Here is a 19,451-nt window from a genome sequence, read left to right as displayed (position 1 = left end):
CACATTTTCAACCAGAGGCACGTTGCTGGGATTTTTCCTATAGAACGTCTTCCACACTCAATTTCTGCATTAGCAAAACCCCCCACATGTGTCTCAGGAGACCCGCCTCTGGGACTTAACACAGTCAGGCTGAGATGGGACCCAGGGCAGACAGTACCATCCCAGGAAGAGCCAGTAAACAGGTGCCCAGCCCGGCAATCCCTCAGGACCACCACTCATCGGAGGAACTGTATGGGGGAATCACTGCTTCCTGCAGCATCCATTTCACTAGGATATAAGAAGAACCTTCAAGGAGGGGACTGTGATTTTTGGTTCTAGGTACTTTTGCCAGAAGCATTTTTTTTATTTTTTATTTATTTGACAGAAATCACAAGTAGGCGAGAGGCAAGCTGAGAGAGAGGGGGAAGCAGGCTCCCCGCTGAGCAGAGAGCCCGATGCAGGGCTCGATCCCAGGACCCTGAGATCATGACCTGAGCCGAAGGCAGAGGCCTAACCCACTGAGCCACCCAGGCGCCCCTGCCAGAAGCATCTTTGCCACAAACATTTTTACTGCATAACTCTTGAGCAGTAAGGCAATTCCGCTGTAAATGGTTTTAAAAAAAAGAAGAAGAAGAAGAAGAAGCTGGTCGACAGTTTGTTGATTTCATTTCTCCACCGACACACTGTTCCCATTTGTATGTTCTAGAAATCTCAGCCCTCCAAATGGTCTAGACACTGGCACAGAGTTTGCAACTGACATTTCCCCCAGAACTTTATTTTTTTATTTTTTTAAACAGTTTTTTTAAGATTTATTTATTTGAGACAGACAGAGAGAGCAAGCACGAGCAAGGGGAGAGGCAGAGGGAGAGGGAGAAGCAGACTCCCTGGTGAGCTGGGAGCCCGATGTGGGGCTCAATCCCAGGACCCCGGGATCATGACCTGAGCCAAAAGCAGACGCCCAACCAACTGAGCCCCCCGGGCGACCCTCCCACAGAACTTTAAAAGGTCGATCAAAGGACATCAGACAATGTGCCAAGAACAGCAGTATAGATGTCTTTCCAAGCCCAAAGCTCAGTTACAAACACGCATCCTGGTATTTGGAGGCAGATATACCGCTCCTAACGAAGGAATAAATTTTGGTGAAAAAAGAAAAAGCGTGATGTGGAATGAGACCAACCAAGGTCGGGGGAGGGGGAGGACAATGCTGAATCAAAGACTTTGAAGTCAAGTGCTTACATACAGCCCCCCAGATAAAATCTGTTGTTTCCCTAGCCTTGCCGAGAATCTACATGCACTTGAAATGCTCTCATGTATTTTGTTATTCTGCAATAGAACGGTTTTAATTTCATTATTCATTTTTTTATGTTTCATGATGTCCTTTTTAATGAATACCCTCTTTTATTTCTCATGATTTTAATGTTTTATGGCAATATTGTGCCACAACCAATTAGTTACATGGCAAAATATATATATAATTATATATATATATGTATACTTGCAGTGAAATCACCAGACATGGTTCTTTTTTAGATCAGAAAAGGCTCGAACACAGCGCAGAATCAAATGCAAAACAGTCACGGAAGTTCAAGATGAAATAAAGCAATGTCAGTAAAGGCTCCCAGGCTCCAATCATCCCTCGCCCACCTCCTCTGCCAGATGCCCCCACGTACCTGCTCCCTGTCCTCCTGGTGGGCTCATGAGAAGGCAGGTTTGGAGGTCAGACTGGTCTCGAAACCGGACCCCATCAACCCTCTGGCCTCCAGCTATTGAAGGCGTGGTCCTCCAAACAGCCTCCTACAATCACCTGGGAGCGGATCAGAACTGTGAAATCAATCTCAGGCTCCACCTCCGACCCATGGAATCAGAATCTACTTTCTAACAAGAAGAAGCTGCCCGGGATTTGCATGTGCCGTCAAGTCTGGGAAGCAGGACTGCAAGCAACTCCTATTCATTCCTCAATGGCCACCTGGAAGCTGTGAAAGTGAAATAAAGTGGGGTCACTTGTGCCCAAGTCTTTTAAAGCAGAGCCGGGAGGCCATAAGGAGGTGGGTCCCATGCAGTGCTCACCCAGGGGACGGTGATCCACGCCAAACCACAACACCTGCAACTTGCTACAATGAGAGACTTTGCTTTGGAAACTGATAGTGTTCAGCCAAGACGAGTATTCTGCCACTAACACCAATCAGAATTCTTTGTGAACAATATACTCAGAAACTAGCATTCCCTTTTATCTTTAAAAAACCTTGACTTTTGTTCTGGAGGTGGGTGGGGAGAAACACTATTTGGGTTGGTGCCCAAATCTGTGTTCTCCGAATTACAATTCTGAGACCCCCCAATAAATACTTTTTTGCTTCAGCTCTGTCTCTTCTCTCAGTCCATAAAGCTGTCCCCTGGATACCCTAGGCTGGGTTAGGAGACCCTCTATTTAGCAAGTATCATACCCTCAGGCAGCTCCTCCTTTCCTTGGCTGGAACCCTGGGGAGAGCAGCAGCTGTGATCCCTCCCTTATCCTGACTCTGGTTATCAGAGGCTGCCGTTTTGGTGAACCTTTTCAGTAGCAGGTAATTTACCAGCATGTAATTCAAACACTAACCGTGGAGGATAGAAACCACCATGACCCTCTTTTACAGCTGAAGAAACTGGGCTTACAGGATTCAATGATTTGCTCAAGGTGAACATGAAACAGGCAGGGCAGGACTTGAACTTCAGGGCATCTGAGACCAAGCTGGCGGGTTGCACCCCCTGTCACAGGGCGCAGGTGGGGAAGGACAAGAGGTAGAGGGGTGGGGGAGAGTTTCCTGTGCAATGTATGGACCAAGGCATGGACAGATGCACACACAGCAGCACACAGCTTCTGAGAAGGAAATCAGCGCCTTGCGCAGGGTGCTTGGGGAGCCAAGGAATCAGAAAATCTGAGTCCTTTTTTCTCCAGCTCCTCTGTGGTTTAGCAGTCCCCAAGCCGAGGCTTCCCTTAATCCAATTAAAACGGACTTGTTTATGCTTATCAGCTCTTTATTTGGTTTGTTAGAAACGTGCGAATTACCCAGAAGCCTCTTTGTCCCCTGAACCAAAAGGCATCAATAAAACTATTAAGTTAAATCCAATTAAATGCAGCTGCTGGAACTGGAGTGTGGCGGAGCAGAATAGCAACGAGGGAGGGGCGGGCGGGGTTTTGCTGGGAGAGAAGGGCTCTTCTGGCCTCCTGGCTTAGTGTGCTTTATCTCCAACATTGCCACAAATGTGCCACTACTTAACCATAAGCCTGAGAGCGGACTTGTAGCACATCATATAATTATCCCCGTAACTCTGCAAGAAGGACCCGATGGACCCATTTTGCAGATGAAGGAACTGAAGCTCAGAGAGGCGAGGCAATTTGCCCAGAACATCACACAGTTGGGAAGTGGCAGAGGCAGAATTTGAACCCTGATCTGTCCAAACCCTCTGCCTAGAATCTTTGAAAGCCAGAGCTTATAGGGGTCCTCAGAGGCTGTTCTGCCAAACGCAAGACTCTACAAATACCCAGACCTGAGTCTCCCCACCCATAACATGTGCAGAACCATGCCTGCAGTCTGCCCAGGGCTTAGAGAGGGGTCTGTGAAGTGCTCTGTGTCTTAAGCCCCTTATGCACAAGGTAGGTACTTGTTATATGCTAGCTTCGGGTAACTGCACTCTTCTCAAAACCCATCTCCCACTTTCCAGAGGGGAAGGCTGAGACTCAGAAAGGGCATGTGACCTCAAGTTTACATAGAGACCTTGTAACAGAGCTGAGACTCAAACACGAGTCTCCTGGTCCCTGATTTGACATCTCATTTCAGATCCTGAACTGCCTCTCCATTTTGCAGATAGGACAATTGAGGCACACAGAGCCGCAGGGACTCAGTGGCCAAGGTCACCCTGTTGGGTGCTGAGCCCAGAAGCCCCACAGCCATGGTGCCTTGGACTCTGGTCTTAGCACCCACCATTCTTTGGTGTTGCTTGGGCACATACCTTGACCTCCCTGAGCCCCCAGCTCCACCTCTTCAAAAGCGGGGCTCATCAGGACATCCCAGTGGACATCTGGGGTGGCGTGAGGTCAGCAGGTGGCCGACGCCCTGCACATGGGACAGTTGGGGAACAGCTTGAGCATCTGTTCCCAGAGTCTGCAAAGGCCTGGGTGGGTTCCTCATTCCTGGCAACCCTCAGACTCAGAGGCCACAGACTGCTCGGGAAGGGAGGGCAGACGCCCGGGATTCCAGGCAACCCTAATCCTATTACAGATACATTATGAACCTTAGGCGATCGCCTGAAGCCCCACCTCTCCATGGAGCTTTTCCAACCCTGTTGCTGGCCCATCCCCAGCTTCTCGTAAGTCTGGTGAGCAGCTCGACCCATCAATGAGCAGAGATGGGGCATGCAGCTGTGCACAGGACCCGCTCACAGCCATGCCAGCGGCCCGCTGGGCAGCCACAGGGCAGACTTCGATGTGCAAAGAGAAACCTGACTTCAGACAAAGGTGGCTTTCACACCTCTCACCACCGCAGCTCCCAGCCAGGTCACCTTGGGCAGGTGACTCACCATCTTGAGCCTCCATTTCCCCATCTGCGAAGCGTGGAACCCTCGTCAGTAACCACTGAAGGGTTGTTAATAATCATCTTAATAGTATCGTTCTGACTTTCTCATTTCAACTTTTAAGCCGCAAAGCCTGTTGGGAACAGCAGAAAGCGTGGAGAAGGAACACTAATGGGTGGCTTTTCTGGAAATTACGAAGAAGCCGTTCTTGTTAGTGATCTAATGAGCCCATGAGCACAGGAAGAGGGCAGGCTCTGTCACAGCAGAGGGAGGGTGGGGGAAGGGGACACTGCGCCGGCCGTCTGTGAGGGATGGAAGGATTGGCAGCCGCAAGGCTATGGACTCAAGTCAGACCACTGTCTCTGAGGCGGATTTTCCAGTTTCCCTTATTTTCCTTTTTTTTTTTTTTTAATTTATTTATTTATTTTTATTTGCTTATTTACAGCATAACAGTGTTCATTGTTTTGGCATCACACCCAGTGCTCCATGCAGTACGTGCCCTCCCTATTACCCACCACCTGTTCCCCCAACCTCCCACCCCACCCCAACCCCCACCCCCCCGCCGCCCCTTCATAACCCTCTGGTTGTTTTTCAGAGTCCATAGTCTCTCATGGTTCATCTCCCCTTCCAGTTTCCCTCAACTCCCTCTCCTCTTATTTTCCTTTTTTGACACACAAAAGCCGGGCCTGGAAGCCCAGCTCCGGATTCTTCCCCGGGTAAGCATCAGACCGCCTTCCCTGAACAACTCTGGGAACAACTTCTCTGACCACCAATGATGGGAACGCAGAGCACAGGCAGAGAAGAAAAGCTGCTGCTTTCCCAGAACCAGGATTTGTAGAAGGGGAAAGGGATTCTGGAGAGAGGATCAGCCAGGCATGTTCACTTTGCTCCTGGTACAGGGAGGATGAGGCTTGGAGGGGGGGGGCATCCGGAGTGGGGCGTTTGCACTGGGGGGCAAGGGGAGGAGCCAAGGGGAACCAAGTCAGCCAAGCCCAGAGTCAGATCCTCCTGCCACGGGTTTCCACCTGCACGTGCAGGACACGTCTCTGCACCAGGGCAGAGGGCCCAGGGCAACTCCATGCTCTGCCAGGCTGCGGAGACATCAGAGCAAACCCTGCCCACCACGTGCCCCAACTAGCCCAGGAGAAAGGGAGGGGAGGGCACCGCCTGGGAGAGAAAGAGTATGTTTATCCAAGGAAAACTTAGCTCAGGAACCTGTAAAACGGACATTTGAGCTAAAATGTTAAAACTGGTTATTTTAGTTCGCTAGGGCTGCTATAACAAACCACCACAGATTGGAGGGCTTAAACAACAGGAAGGTAAGGTGCCACAGTTCTGGAGGCTGGGAGTCCAAGGTCAAGGTGCCAGCAGGGTTGACTCCTTCTGAGTCTCCTCTCCTTGGCTTGTCGATGACCTTCCCATGCCAGCCTCTCTTCATATCATCCCCTTTTTCTAAGGACACCCGTCATACTGGATCAGGACCCCCCACCCTGATAACCTGATTTTAACTCGATGACGTCTAGAAAGGGTCTGTCTCCAAAGCAGGTCACATTCTGAGGTGCTGGGGGGTGAGGACATCAACACAGGAATTTTAGGGGGTGCAATTCGAGCCATAACATGGGTGAAGCTTAATTTTTTGTGTTCTGGTTTGTTCTCTGCCACTGTAGGGTAAGGGCTGGGAGGGGTTGGGAGAGACGTCATAAGTCAGATCACGCGGGTTACAAAGAAATTACATTTTCTTCACACAGCCAAATTGTAGCAAGCATTCGATGTGCAACCCCAATATATAATTTAGGCAGATTTGCGCAGCCTCCTGAATCATTGGCCTGGATTAAGCATGGCCCCCCAGAGATAACAAAGCAAATGCAGTCTTGCAGCCCTGGTATGAGGGAAAACCGGAATTGAACATAACGGCGAGTTCTAGCAACTTTTTAAGCACATAATATTTTCCAGGGGCCGTGATAAGCTCTTTACGTGGATTATTTTACTGAACCCTCCTGCAACCCTACAAGGCTTTTTCTATTACACTCCCGATCTCACAGATGGGTAAACCCCGGCTTAGAGAGCAACAGTTACGTGCCCGATCAACCTGGCCTGATTCCAGAGCCTGCGTGTGTGATCACTGCCCACCCTGCCAGACCCTTTCCTGAGACGGCTGACCTCGTCTTAGAGCCTCAGGAACTATTCCCTCCACTCCAAGGGGAGAAGGGAGTGCAGGGACCCAGAGGCTGGGCTGGTGGGCAGAAAGCTCAGGTTAGATCTGGGGGCCACCCAGGGCTAGGGCTCTGTAGTAGCTGCTCCTGGGAAAACCCATCAGGGAATTACAAAAACAACAACAACAAAAAATCATACTTCTAAAAAGGAAACAACCTAAATGTCCATCAAGAGGAGACTGGCCAAATTAACTGTGGGACTACCAGATCGCTGGCCGTCACTTGAATAATCAATGCTCCAGGGACATTGGATGACCTGATTTTTAAAAAATGGACTAAAATGTTATAGAAGAGAATACCTATATAAAGCTTTTTTTGCTACACTGATAGGTATTGTAAGATAAAGAAAAACAGACTAGACTGTAGGTCATAAACTGAAATGCTAGTAGTGATGATACCTGTGTGATCTCTGGGATTATAAGAGATTTTCCTTTGATTTTTGTTTTCTTTTTGCTCATTCATGTATTTTAAGGTTTTTGTTGTTGTTGTTGTTGTTGTTGTTTTGTTGTGTGTGTGTGTGTGTGTGTGTTTTGCCGAAGATTATGCGTTACTTAATGTAAAGAACAGGAGGAAATCATTACTCTCAAGGAATAAAGCATGCTTATTTTCTAAGAAATAAGTTCTTAATTTCTAAGAGTTGCCCCCCACCCTCCGCAGGCCCCCTGTAGTTTTAAAATGGTCAGGTCTGAGGATGTCTAGTTCCTCGGGACAAGGAGGCAAATCTTCCGGCTGACCAGCTTCCATCTCCTGCCTTCTCTGTAGGAGACGCCACTGGATGCCTGTCCCTAATCCCCTCCCTTTCTTCTTCGGGGTAGAACCCTGATTGTGTTTGAATGTCCTCTCTTCTCACCTATGGTTCCTGGATGGATTCTGATTGGTCTAAACCATCTTCTTTACCTGCCAGTGATTGGTTTGGCAATAGCGTGTGACCCAGTTTTGGCCAATGAGATGCCAGGGGAGCTTGCCAGGGGCTCTTGCAACATTCTGAAATCTTCTCTCCCTTCTGCGTGATGCCACATAGGTAGACTCTGTCTTATAACCAGGAGAGATGCCATTCTGGGGACAAATCCTAATCTCTGAAGATGACAGAGCAGAGAGAAGGGAACGCTCTGTGCCCTTGACATCATCACCAGCTGCTGAATTCCCAACCTACAGGTGTTCCCATTGCCTGAAGGAATGCGCTTTCCTTACTGCGTCAGACGTTTTGAGTTGTGGTTTTGTTACTTGCAGCCAAATGCATCCTGATTGCTATAATCTTATTTCTTTCGTCCTTCACTTGGTTTATTTCACACGGTTGGTGGGGAGACGAATGCCAAACAGCATGGATTATTAGGACTTTTATTTGTGTTATTTATATTCCCAGTCTTGGAAGATACACTGATTGTCTGTTTCTCTGCTTCTCAAGTTTACATGGGTTGATGTGTCTGAACCAGAATGTGACAAAAGCCCAAGCCGTCAAAGGGGCACAAATGATTATGTATAAGAGCAGGGAACAAAATCGCTGGGCATGGGGACCTCGGGGTTCCTTCCTGGGTCACCTCCTATGGACTGTGGGACTAACCTCCCTCCCCTGGGCAGGGGTTTGACTCGACTGACCCTAAGGACCCCGCCATCTGACATGTTAAGATTGAACAAGCCACTTCCATTGATCTAATGCATCCTTGACGATGCTGTGGCCAGGGGATCAGGATGAGGCTTACAATCCGGGATCTAGAAAAGGTGACATTTCAGATGAAAACCCTATTGATCCCATAGTGAGTCTGGGAGGGCACTGTAGAACCCACTCCATTCCTAATTTCATGTTCTGTTGGTCTGCCGCAGTTCCTGCGGTTCCAGCTCGAGTGCGCCGTTCATTTGGCTAAGCGGTGCCTCTACCTGCTGGTCTTTTGGAGGAGGGAAAGAGCTGGGGGAATCAATCACGGTCCTATTTTGAGGAGTCAGGGAGGGGAGAGCAGTTGCTGACAGCTGCTTCCTGGTTCCCAGAATCGATCTCAGTTCCCAGCCAAGATGTGATTTCTCTAACTCCTGAGAGGTTTTTGAGGCATGACAACAGAAAGCCTTTCTCTCCATTCTGTACTGCTTCCTCTGTATCTGGGTTCTATAACTCAAGAAGCAGTGTACCTGGTGGAGGAGAAGAAGCAACAAAGCTCTCCAGACATGGGTTCAAATCCCAGCTCTTGAACATACAAGCATGTCATAAGATTCAAGAATGTTAGGGCGGTGGCTGCTGAGGTATCCCCAGAACCCAGCATGGTCCCTGGCACATAGTGGGTGCTCAAGACAGAAATCAATGGGTGGCTGTCAGTTGGTTCTGGGAAACATCCCTGACCCTTTTGGACTTTAGCGCCTTCATGTCTAATGTGAAGGCGGTTTTTCCCAGCCGGTTTTTAATGAGGATTAGACGAAATGAAGGATATGGCGTTCGCTCCGGCTGTTTGTCATGGTGCCTGAAATGCCATCGGGAGTCAGTCTTCCCAGTCAAGCACTAGGGTCTTGGCCATGGCCTGAGCGTCATAGTAAACTGCCTGCCATTGACCAGGGGCTTGCCAGCTCTTATCACCCACCAGCCATGGCTGAGAGCCCCCTTTCCCCACCTCCCAGTGTGTATGTCCCTGCCCCACAGCTCCAGCGTCTGGGAGCCAACCAGAAACTCATTCAGTCGTCCAGATTTGCTGCATGGTGCCAGACAGCTGCACGGTGGAAACCAGGGAAAAAGAAAATCCTGAGCTTCTCTTCTGGGCTCCAGGGGTCCACAGGCATAAGGTGTCTAGCTGGACTTTTTGCCATAGCATCGGCCAGTGCCCACCACAGACCTGGTACCCAGTTGATTGCTCAATCCATGATTTCTAAGTGGAAGGATAAACACAGGAAGTTTGTGGTCATGGTCGTACCAGCCAAATCCTTAACAGAGTCTTGGTCTGGAAAAGAACTACAAAACAATGCAAGGGGTTGGAGTGGTGTGGGTGGGAGGGGAGGCATCTGGCTCCTTTATTTTCAGGCTGCAATTAATCAGACAAAGGGAAAAGGAAAAGGCCAGGGGAGATAAAAGCACTGAATGGAAACCTCCTTGGTTTGGGAGAGCTCCTGATGGTACCAGGACAAGAACTCCGAGCTGGCTTCTCCACTTCTGAACCAAGTGAGCCCAGCTGGGGGTGGGGGGGCAGGGGAGCTCAGTATCCCTTCTGTGAAATGGGCAAGAGTCCCCTCCCACAGGTTTCTTCGAGATAGAAACAAATGTGAAAACACTTTGGAAACATTGTATTATAATAGCGACCATCCTGAAACTCAATGACTGCGATGATTTGATCAAAGGAACATCAGCTTATAGTTATTTCTTCATTTGTACAACCGAGGATCATGAGCGCATTTCCTGGGCTAAGGACCGCTCTGGATGCCAGGGACACAGAGGTGCCCCAGACAGACAAGGGCTCTGCCGCACAGATGGAGCCCTCCACCCAGCAGAGGGACAGACGGAAAGCGACTAAACACAAATAGACAAACTTCTTCCAGATGGCAGGAAGTAGTGTCAGGGATGGAAAACAGGGGATCTGACAGACAGTGAATAGGGATGGGGGTTGCTTTACCTGCAGGGAGGGGTCCAGAAGGGCCTCGCTCGGGAGGGGCTGGTACCGGAAAGAGGAGGGGGACCTGGTTATGCCATCAGTGGTCTGGGGAGGGAGGGACGCCTGGATGGGGAACAGCATGAGCTGAAGAAGGAGAGGCAGTGCCGATCCTCTAGGGCTTTGTAAGCCCCTGTAAGGGGTTTGGATTGCTGTGCTCCCTGATGGGAGCTCACTCCGGTTGCTTCGTGGAGGGTGGGTTGTGGGGGGGCAAGGCTGGAAGGGCAGAGCCCAGGGAGGAGGCTGACGTACTTCCAGATGAAAGTGGGTGGTGTGTGTGAGTCCGGTACCTGTGAAGCGCGTACCTGTGACAACTCCTTGAATCCTCGTGGCAACCCATTTTCCAGATGAGAACATTGAAGCTTTGGAGATGTTGAGCTACTTGACCAAATAGGGCCTTAATAACCATAGCCCACGTCAATGGTGGAGCTGGGATTTAAGCCCGAGCCCACACAACCCTGTGTCACAGCCATCCAAGGCTATGGGGAAAGGGCTGGGGTGACCCCTGGGAGGGCTCCGTCCTTCCCGAGATGCTGCCTCCCTGGATGGACCCTGCTGGGACTACTCCCTCTGACTTGCTCTCTGGAATCTGATTCTGTCCAGAGTGCCAAAGGAAGTGGCATGTCACTCCTGCGGGCCCCATGAATAGTTCATAAATGTTAGATTTTATTTTAAAATTTATTTTTCCAAATACTTTCATTGAGGTCTAACTTACTACAGAAAGTGCAGTGATCACGTATGTATAGACAAATGAGGTTGGATGGACGAAGATAGCCCTGTAACTAGCACTAAGATCCGGGGAGAGAGCATTGTCACCCATATGCGAGACGAACGTGAGGGATAATGTTTACGCCCCAAACACAGACTGTCTCTGCCCTGTACCAAGGTTTCCAAGGTCTCCTGCTTTCCCTTTATAGGATTGCACTGGAAATGCCCCAGTGACATCCCCCCCACCCGCCCCCCGGATCCTGGGCAGGGGTCCTTCTTGGCAGCTCAGCACCGAAGTCCTTACCGACAAACTAGCGGCTCAGAGAATGCTTGGGTCTCTAGAACAGTGGTGCTCAGGAAAGTGGCTCATGTGGGCATTTTCCCACATGCATCTCATGTCCCAAGAGTCAGGGAGGTGGGAGGCTCCCCTCTGATCTGCAAAGAGCCTCAGTTTCACCATCTGTAAATAAGGGCTGGGGGTGGGAAGGGATGTGGTTTTTAAGATTCCTAGGGCTGTGAGGAAATGACGAGTCCATCCAGACACCATTTCCTTCCTCCGAGAGGAAAAAGCCATCTGTCAGATCCACCCCCAACCCCCATTCCCACCTCCTTAAAAATCTGACGCTGGACAGAGAGAGTACGCTTGCCTTCCTCTCTCCAGGAAGGAGTCTCGTGAGAGGACAGTTTGTGTTCGCAAGTTGCTCTCAGGTTCAACACTTGAGTTGGAAACCCTAGCTCTATCACGTACTAGCTGTGTGATGCTGGGCAGGACACTGCACCTCTCTGAACCTTCATTTCCTCATGGGAAAGTGGGGAGAGGAATGGCTGCTGCCACAAAGGTTGTTGTAAGGATCCAGCGAGATAATGAAACCAAAGCACTTGGAGGAGACCCAAAGCCTGCGCATGCTCAATTAATAGGACCAACTATTGTGACTATGGGAAATGCTTTCTTGGGGCTTCGGGAGCAAGGTAAGGGTCCTATACACCTGTGCTTTCCCCACCCATGACCACCTGGCCGTTGACTGGGCCTCTAGAGCAACAGCTAGCTGCCCCTCTGGGGATGGGGGGAGACTTCCAGAAGCTCCCCAGGACAGAGCTCGGGTGACCTCCCAAGTTAAATCCTCGGTCCAAGCACTTAGTGTCTTGTCTGCATAAACTCCCCCAGCCGCCACCCGCAAGTGCAGAATTAATGTGCCTCCGTTCCTCTTAGGTTAATATATGTATTATTTATAGGGCTTTATTATGTGCTCAGAGGGCTCCCCTGAGAAATGTAATTGTGCATTGGGAGGTAAATTTGAATAATATTTACAATTAATTTCCATCAATAAAGGAACGCACAGAGGCCTCTGTGCCGCTGAAATGGGCCCTGCGTTGGCTTCCTGCTAACCGCTCCCCTGAGAAAGCTTGGGTAGATTTTAAGTATCTCTAGAATAGTCCCCTTCTCCTGAGCTCTACCTCTGCGCCCACCGCACTCAGCTGGGGGCTGCGGCAGCCTCCCGGCTTCCCCTCCTGTCCTTCCACATCCTGTCCCGCCCAGAGCAGCCCCCGGCACATTGCAAGATGCAGATCTGAGCATGTCCTGCCCTGCCCATGGCCTCCCCTGCCCTCCTCTCCAGCCTGCCTGCTCTGGGCTCATTCTCCTCCCTCTGCCGCAGCGCCCGCCCCCTTCTGTCTCTTGCCATCACTCTCCCCTCTCGCGCTGTTCCCACCACCTGGAGCACCTTCTCCAGCACCCGCCCCCTCCGCCACCGAATCAGCACCTACCCTTCCCACACATCTCAACTCAAGCGTCTCTTCCCCAAGGCTTCCCTCGCCTCTGGACAGGGTCAGATCTCTCTCCAACATGTGTAGTGCTTAGCGTGGTGGTTTCCCATCAAGGGTGTGGTTTTTAAAAAATTATTGGCTGTCTCTCTCACTGACCAACGAATGAGCTCCTGAGGCAGGGACTGTGTATGCCCTGGTCACCCTCGCATTCCCGGTGCCTCCACAGGGCCTGGCAAAGAGAAGGTATTAAACAGATTTTTATGGGGTGCCTGGGTGGCTCAGTGGGTTAAGCCGCTGCCTTCGGCTCAGGTCATGATCTCAGGGTCCTGGGATCAAGTCCCGCATCGGGCTCTCTGCTCCGCGGGGAGCCTGCTTCCCTCTCTCTCTCTGCCTGCCTCTCTATCTACTTGTGATCTCTATCAAATAAATAAATAAAAATCTTTAAAAAAAACAGATTTTTATGGAACAGATGAATGGGTTGTGTAAATGGATGGGTGGGTGGATGGACGAGTGGATGGGTGGCTGGGTGGGTAGATGTTGGAGTGGATGGGTGGGGTTATCTTGAGTCATTACTAACAATCTACTGTCCTTGGTTGCTAAGAAATTGAAATAAAGTGGAGAGAATGCTTTTCAAAACAGTTTCTCTGAAGTCCTAAATTTGGGGAATGGTAGGAAATTTCTGGCTTCCTCCTGCTGCCATTTCACAACACTGCTGTGTGACTTTGGGCAGCGTGCTGCACTTCTCTGAGCCTCGCCTGCTGCTCTGTGAGGCGGAGAAGGAAGGCAAGAGGGTTTGGGGGTGGGCAGGAACGTTCAGCACGGAGCCCCGCTCTCACCTCTCGTTTCTTTATTCAAAAGCAACTATGTCCTCAAAGGGAAAAAGCAAGCAACCCCCACCCTCCTGTATCCTGGATCCTCCTGGTCCTGAATACCACCCCTAGCAGCAATTTTCCGAATCCAGGGTTTGGCAACCACAGGCCCAGGGCACCCATCTCCACCATAGCACCACATGCTAGGGAGGAACGGGAGAGGGAAGAGCTGGGGAATCACGGATCACTTCCATCCAAGCAAATACCAGCTCCATTTGGGGCAAAGAACAGCTCTCAGCTCCCTCATCTGTAAAATGGGAACGCCCCTTCTGGCACTCACTGTTGGGCTCTGTCCTCTCCTGCCCAGCCTGGCCCCTAAGCCCTCCGGAGTTGACTCTGGGGGCAGGCTTAAGCCACTCCTTCCTCATTCCTCAGCCAGTGCCCCATCTGGGTCCCTGTCCCCTCTTGAGCCCCTCCCTCTGGTCCCCCTGCTGCTTCCTGGACCCCCTCCTTCCTCCCATAGGCTAAAGAAGCTGGGAGCGCCCCCTGAGCAGGTGGGGTCCGCAAGCCGAACCTCTCGTTCTGCGTCACCCTTGTGGCTCCGATGGTCCTCTTCTCCTTTTGAGGGTCTGATGGGATCCTGAGCCTGACACATAAGACTTGTTTAATGAATGCCAGACCCCTTTGCTTTTCCTTTTGCATTTCCTCTGTGTGTCCCTCCCCCCTTCCTGTCAAACCCCACCTTCACTTCTTGTGCCTGCGCCCACTTCCCCGTCCGCCCTCCGCCCACCCGCCCCACCCAGGAAGCAGCACGGGTGCCCCATCGTCAGGTTCCCAGCCCCGAACGGGGCAGGCCCTCTCAGGCACAAAGCACGTTGGCCGCCTGTGGAGTAGTGCAGGGGCACACTCTTTGTGAACCACAGGACCTTTGTATATGTGCCCTGGGAGACACTCTGAAGAAGCTGCAGGGACAAGATGCAGGAAGAGGTCGCGGTTGCATTTCAGTATTTAATGAGAAACTCCTGGTGGCGCAGCCAGAAAGAGGCCTGACCCTAAGGAGGAAACAGCTGGTTTGAGTTTTACTCCTGCTCATCAGCTTCTCCAACAACAAAATGATTTCCTGGCTCCCCGGCCCCGCCTGGCCGGCATGGAGCGCAGGAGGAGCGAGGGCCCCGGCCCGAGCAAGTAGCACCTGGGGGTCAGAGGCTGAGTGGCTGAGGACTGGCCCTCCAGGGCCGGACATCCCACGCTTTCTCGTGCCTTAGCTCCTTCACCTGTACCACGGCGGTGGGAGGTGACAAGGGGCACTGGGCACGACTTCAAGCTCCCGGTTTTTGCTCCCAGGTGGCCTGAGTTTAGATTTCTGGAAGCCACTGGACGCCCTGACTTGGGGTCAGTTCCGAGCTGCCTCCTCGTAAGCACAATGACCCAAGGAGGGAAGGAACAGTCTCTCTCTTGATGAGGTGTGATTTCCAAACAGCCCATGGCCCCGGGAACTTGCCCAGCGCTGTGTAGAGATTACATGTGTTCACCGCATCTTGTCAGGGAATTGGCTTCACAACGGCGGCACGTGGAAGACAAGAGAATGTGGACACTCGGAGGCCGGAGGGCCTCGGGCCCACCAGCCACCGCCTCTGGCCCAGCCTCTCTGCCCACCCCACCTTCCCCGGAGGTCGCCGGCGGTGCAGCAAATGGGAACCATGGTGGGCACATGTGGGTGAGTGTCAGGGGACCGGAGGCCAAGTGTACTTTCTTTGCCGTGTTGGGTCATTTTGAAAAACTCTTTGCAAGGCTGAGTTATGCACTATTAAGCGGTTTATGTGAATCTGCCAAGGAATTGATATTTACGGTCAAAACCCAAGCCTCTCTCCACACCCTGATTCTGCAGCCTTCTTTGAGCCTGAAAGACCTGTTTTCGAATCCAGATTCTGGCAGAGACCCACTGGACACCCTTAGGCAAGTTACTTAACCTCTCTGAGCTGCAGCTATCCATCATATGTAAAAGGGAAGTAATAAGTAATAACCGTACCTAACTCAGGCCTGCCGGGGCAGGGAGGGGGGAATAAATGAGATAACACATGGACAGTGTTTAGCATAGGGCGTGCTAAGTAAATGTAGGCTATCATGAGAGTCTAGAATATTCTCAATAGATACACCCACCATTAAAAAAACAGAGGTCCCGGAGCCAGACAGAGCTGGCTTCACCTCTTAACTTGGCTTCCGGCCAGCTGCGTGTCACTGTGAGTTACTCCCCACCCCCACCCCCAAACGGGACGTCCGCTTTGTCACTTGTAAGTGGGATAATGACACTGTAGCACGGGAAGGTGTCAGGCCTCATTGAGAAATGGCAACAGGGCTGCTCCTGGGCGGGCCCCATGGCCTGCCTCTCAGCTGCACAGGACAAGGGCCCAGGCTGCAGGCTCCGCTGAATTCCGTGACCGAGACCTTGGACCCACTCTTCAACCTGCAGGACGCCCCAGCTTGCTTCCTGAAGCTGACTTGGGCAAGGCTCGGAGGAAGCTGAGGAGGAGGACAGGCCCTCCTTCCCTGGCCCTCCGCCCTGGCGTGCTTTATTCTGAGCACCGGCAGCCGGAGTCGGTGGACCAGGGAAGGAAGGGCCGCCCCCAGGATGGGGTGGAAGCTGCGGGTGATGCTGCCCGCCATGACCCAGCCCCGAGGAAACAAAGGCAAGGTGCAAGCAGGGCCTGGGGCAAGGGGCTGGCACCATCCTGTCTCTCAAACAGCTACGGCCCCGCAAAGCACCATCACCCTGGAAAGTTCAAGGGTGAGCGTCTTTAGTCGGCCTCCTTTGAGGGCCTGAGCTCTTCTCCCTCCCTGACGCCCCCAGACCCTAGATCCTCATGGAAAGAGTCCAAGGTTGAGAGGACATGGCTCGCCCAGTCCATCAGGCCACTCGAACAAAGGAGTTCCAAGCCCTGGACTCCCAGCTCAAAATGCCACTCAGCCCCGTGCAGACTACAGGGGGCGTCGGTGTGTCCTGGGGAGGTTTCTACCATGGTCTCGAGAAGGCAGAGTTCGCGGCCTCCAAGGCCGGAGTGTCTGTCCATCGGGGTTCCCAGACGGGCCTCAAAGCATGCTGGTCTCCCTCTCGTTCATCGACGACATCTTGGTAAAGCTCCTGTGGCTGGGGTAGGAGGAGTGGCCCGTGTCCTCGCTCAGAGCATTGACCAGGCGGGAGAAGCAGGCCACCTTGAACTTCTTGAAGTCCTGGCCCATGAAGACATACAGGATGGGGTTCATGCAGCTATTGGCAATGGCAATGGCGGTGGCCAGGGGCAGACCCAAGCTGAAGACGGAGCCGGGCACGGCAGCGTGGTGGAGCTCCAGCAGGTGGAGGGTGTGGTAGGGGCACCAGCAGAGGAAGAAGGTGGTAACGATGGTCACGATGATCTTGAAGGGCTTCTTGGTCTTGGCCAGCCGGTTGCGCCGTAGCTTGCAGACGATGGTGAAGTAGCAGGCCGTGATGACGAGAACAGGGACCAGGAAGCCACAGAGGAAGCGGGTGACGGTCACCACCGTGTGCCGGCCGAAGCCCACAGGGTCTGGGCGGGAGTGAGTGGGCCACGGGGCAGAGCTGGCCGGCGACTGGCTGAAGTTGTTAAAGCAGGTTATCTTCCCGTGCACGTGGGCCGTGTCCCGGAAGAACAGGGAGGGAGAGCTCAGGAAGAAAGCCAGGACCCAGATGACCATGCAGGCCACGTAGGCCAGCCGCACGCTGCGGTGATTCTGGGACCACACGGGGAGGAGCACAGAGATGCAGCGGTCGAAGCTGATGACGGTCAGCAGGAAGACGCTGGTGTACATGTTGTGGATGAGGAGGAAGTTGCTGATCTTGCACATGGCCGTCCCGAAGACCCAGTGGTAGTCCAGGGCAGCGTAGGCGATGTGGATCGGGAGGAAGACGTTGAACAGGAAGTCCGCCACGGCCAGGTTGAGGAACCAGACGGTGTTCACCGTCTTCTTCATCTTGAAGGTGGCAATGATGATCACCAGCCCATTGCCCAGAATCCCGAGGAAGCAGATGATGCTGTAGACCACCACCAAGAAGATCCTGGCCGTCGTGCCTTCCAGGGGAGAAGACTCCTCCAGGACCATTATGGGGTCAAAATCATCCGGGTAGTCATCGTAGGCAAGGGAAGTGTTGTAATCCTCGTCCCCCATTCTCTGCGAGGGGAGACAGGGGTCAGTAGGGGAAGCGTGATGGCAACTGGCTCCAAGGGCTTGGCTAACACCAGCAAGGCCGACGGGGATCTGCCTGATTCTGGGCCAGGCCAGTTTGGTATCTTGATGGCTTAAGTACTTACTTAACTACAACCCCCATTTTACAGACAGGGAAGCTGAGGTAGAGAGTGCCTAAGTCTCTTGCCTGAGGTTATACAGCGGAGAAGAGGCAGAGCCGGAAGCCATACCCAGCTTCAGAGTCGAGCCTCTTGACAACCCTGTTTTGCTGCCTCTCTGGGACCCTCCCCTTTGCTTACAGTCTAGTGAGGGAGACAATCATTCATCAGATTCCTCAACTCACGGTAAAATGGTGATGATGCTCAGTGCAATGTAGGAGGGGATTGCAGTGCTGGGAGCTCGGGTCCCCCCATATTTCCCAAACCCAGGAGACAGCTGGCTGGCATTCTCAAGTGCTCCCCCCTTGTCACGGGTTCCCCACCGGTGTGGCCTTTGGAGACACTAGTTGCAATCACAAAAGCCCCTCACCGTTCAGTTTTAGGGTGTCCAAGGCTCTCCGATGGGGTCCTCAGCCAGTCAGTCCCTGGGCACAGCTAGAAACGCCTGCAGGAAAAGGACAGAGAGGCAGGGGTTGGAGCCAGGTCTGGGGTGGGGGCCTGGGTGGACTCAGACCCAGAGACAGCCTCTGTCGTCACTGCTCCCGGAGCACAGAGGAGGAAGCAGCGGGTCAGAAAGGCTGAGTGATGCCCAAGGGTGGAGGCCAGGGAGTGGCTGAGCCCCTCGAAACCAGATGAAGCGCCAGACCCTTCACCCCAACCCTCACCCCCGCCCCACTCAGCACATCCACGGAGGAGGGCCCGAGTCGGGCGCGGGGGCAGGGGAAGGCACAGGGGAGAGTGCGCAGATGGCTCCACACAAGCCTGCTGCCAGGACAGCCCCAGAAAACACCATTCCAGTTACCCGGAAGACAGAACACAAATGGCCCTGAACACCCACTACATGCCAAGGACTAATTCCCTTCCCAGGGCCTCTCAGAGGCAGGCATGGGGACTCTTGTTTCAGATCTGGGGAAACTGAGGCCCACCCTTCCTCCGGGTGTACCCTGAGCTCCGTGGGGGCCATGAATCACACACAGACCCGCGTCGCCACAGTCTGGGGAGGACATGGCCACAGATCCACTCACCGAACACCTACCATGTGCCCTGCGACTTAAGTGGCACATGGGCCAATTCCCAGAAAAACTTTGCTGGGGACTTCCCACTCTAAGGAGGAACACCCTGAGATTCTGGGGAGCTGGCAAGCTTGGGAGGTCTTGGAGGTGCACCCATGGGCATGGTTCAAACCCAACCTCGACCACCTGCCAGCCATGTGGCTTTGGCTATGTGACCTCTCTTGGAGCCTTTGTTTCCTCATCCATGAAATGGGAACACGTGCTCCTTCGCAGGACGGATGTAAAAATCTCAGGCACCGGGAATAGGGCACATCGGCTCGGTGCTGGCACATCATAAACCCTCAAAAAATATTAGTGATTCCGTTAGGGCTCCGGGGGGACCTGCTGAATCCCAGGCTGGGATTTGAACGTGGGGCTGATAGCCGGACGCCCAAACACC

At 52.6% G+C, this 19,451-nt stretch overlaps 1 protein-coding gene across 7 annotated transcripts in view; it reads right to left on the bottom strand.

The window, feature by feature from the left end:
* Positions 1-14,365: 14,365 nt before the first annotated feature.
* Positions 14,366-19,451, bottom strand: part of CMKLR1 (chemerin chemokine-like receptor 1) — a 50,348-nt gene continuing 45,262 nt past the window's right edge. For all 7 annotated transcript variants that reach the window (XM_046026036.1, XM_046026033.1, XM_046026034.1 and 4 more), the window contains 2 exons: positions 18,370-18,444; positions 14,366-17,826 (listed from right to left, as the gene is read on the bottom strand). In XM_046026036.1, the coding sequence (XP_045881992.1) occupies positions 16,729-17,823 (1,095 nt within the window). In that variant the 5' untranslated portion in view covers positions 17,824-17,826; positions 18,370-18,444 and the 3' untranslated portion in view covers positions 14,366-16,728. The remainder of the gene's footprint in view (positions 17,827-18,369; positions 18,445-19,451) is intronic.

The sequence above is a fragment of the Meles meles genome, chromosome 12, assembly GCF_922984935.1.
Source record: "Meles meles chromosome 12, mMelMel3.1 paternal haplotype, whole genome shotgun sequence".
In the NCBI taxonomy this organism is placed as follows: Eukaryota; Metazoa; Chordata; class Mammalia; order Carnivora; family Mustelidae; genus Meles; species Meles meles.
This window is presented reverse-complemented; position numbering and strand designations above follow the sequence as displayed.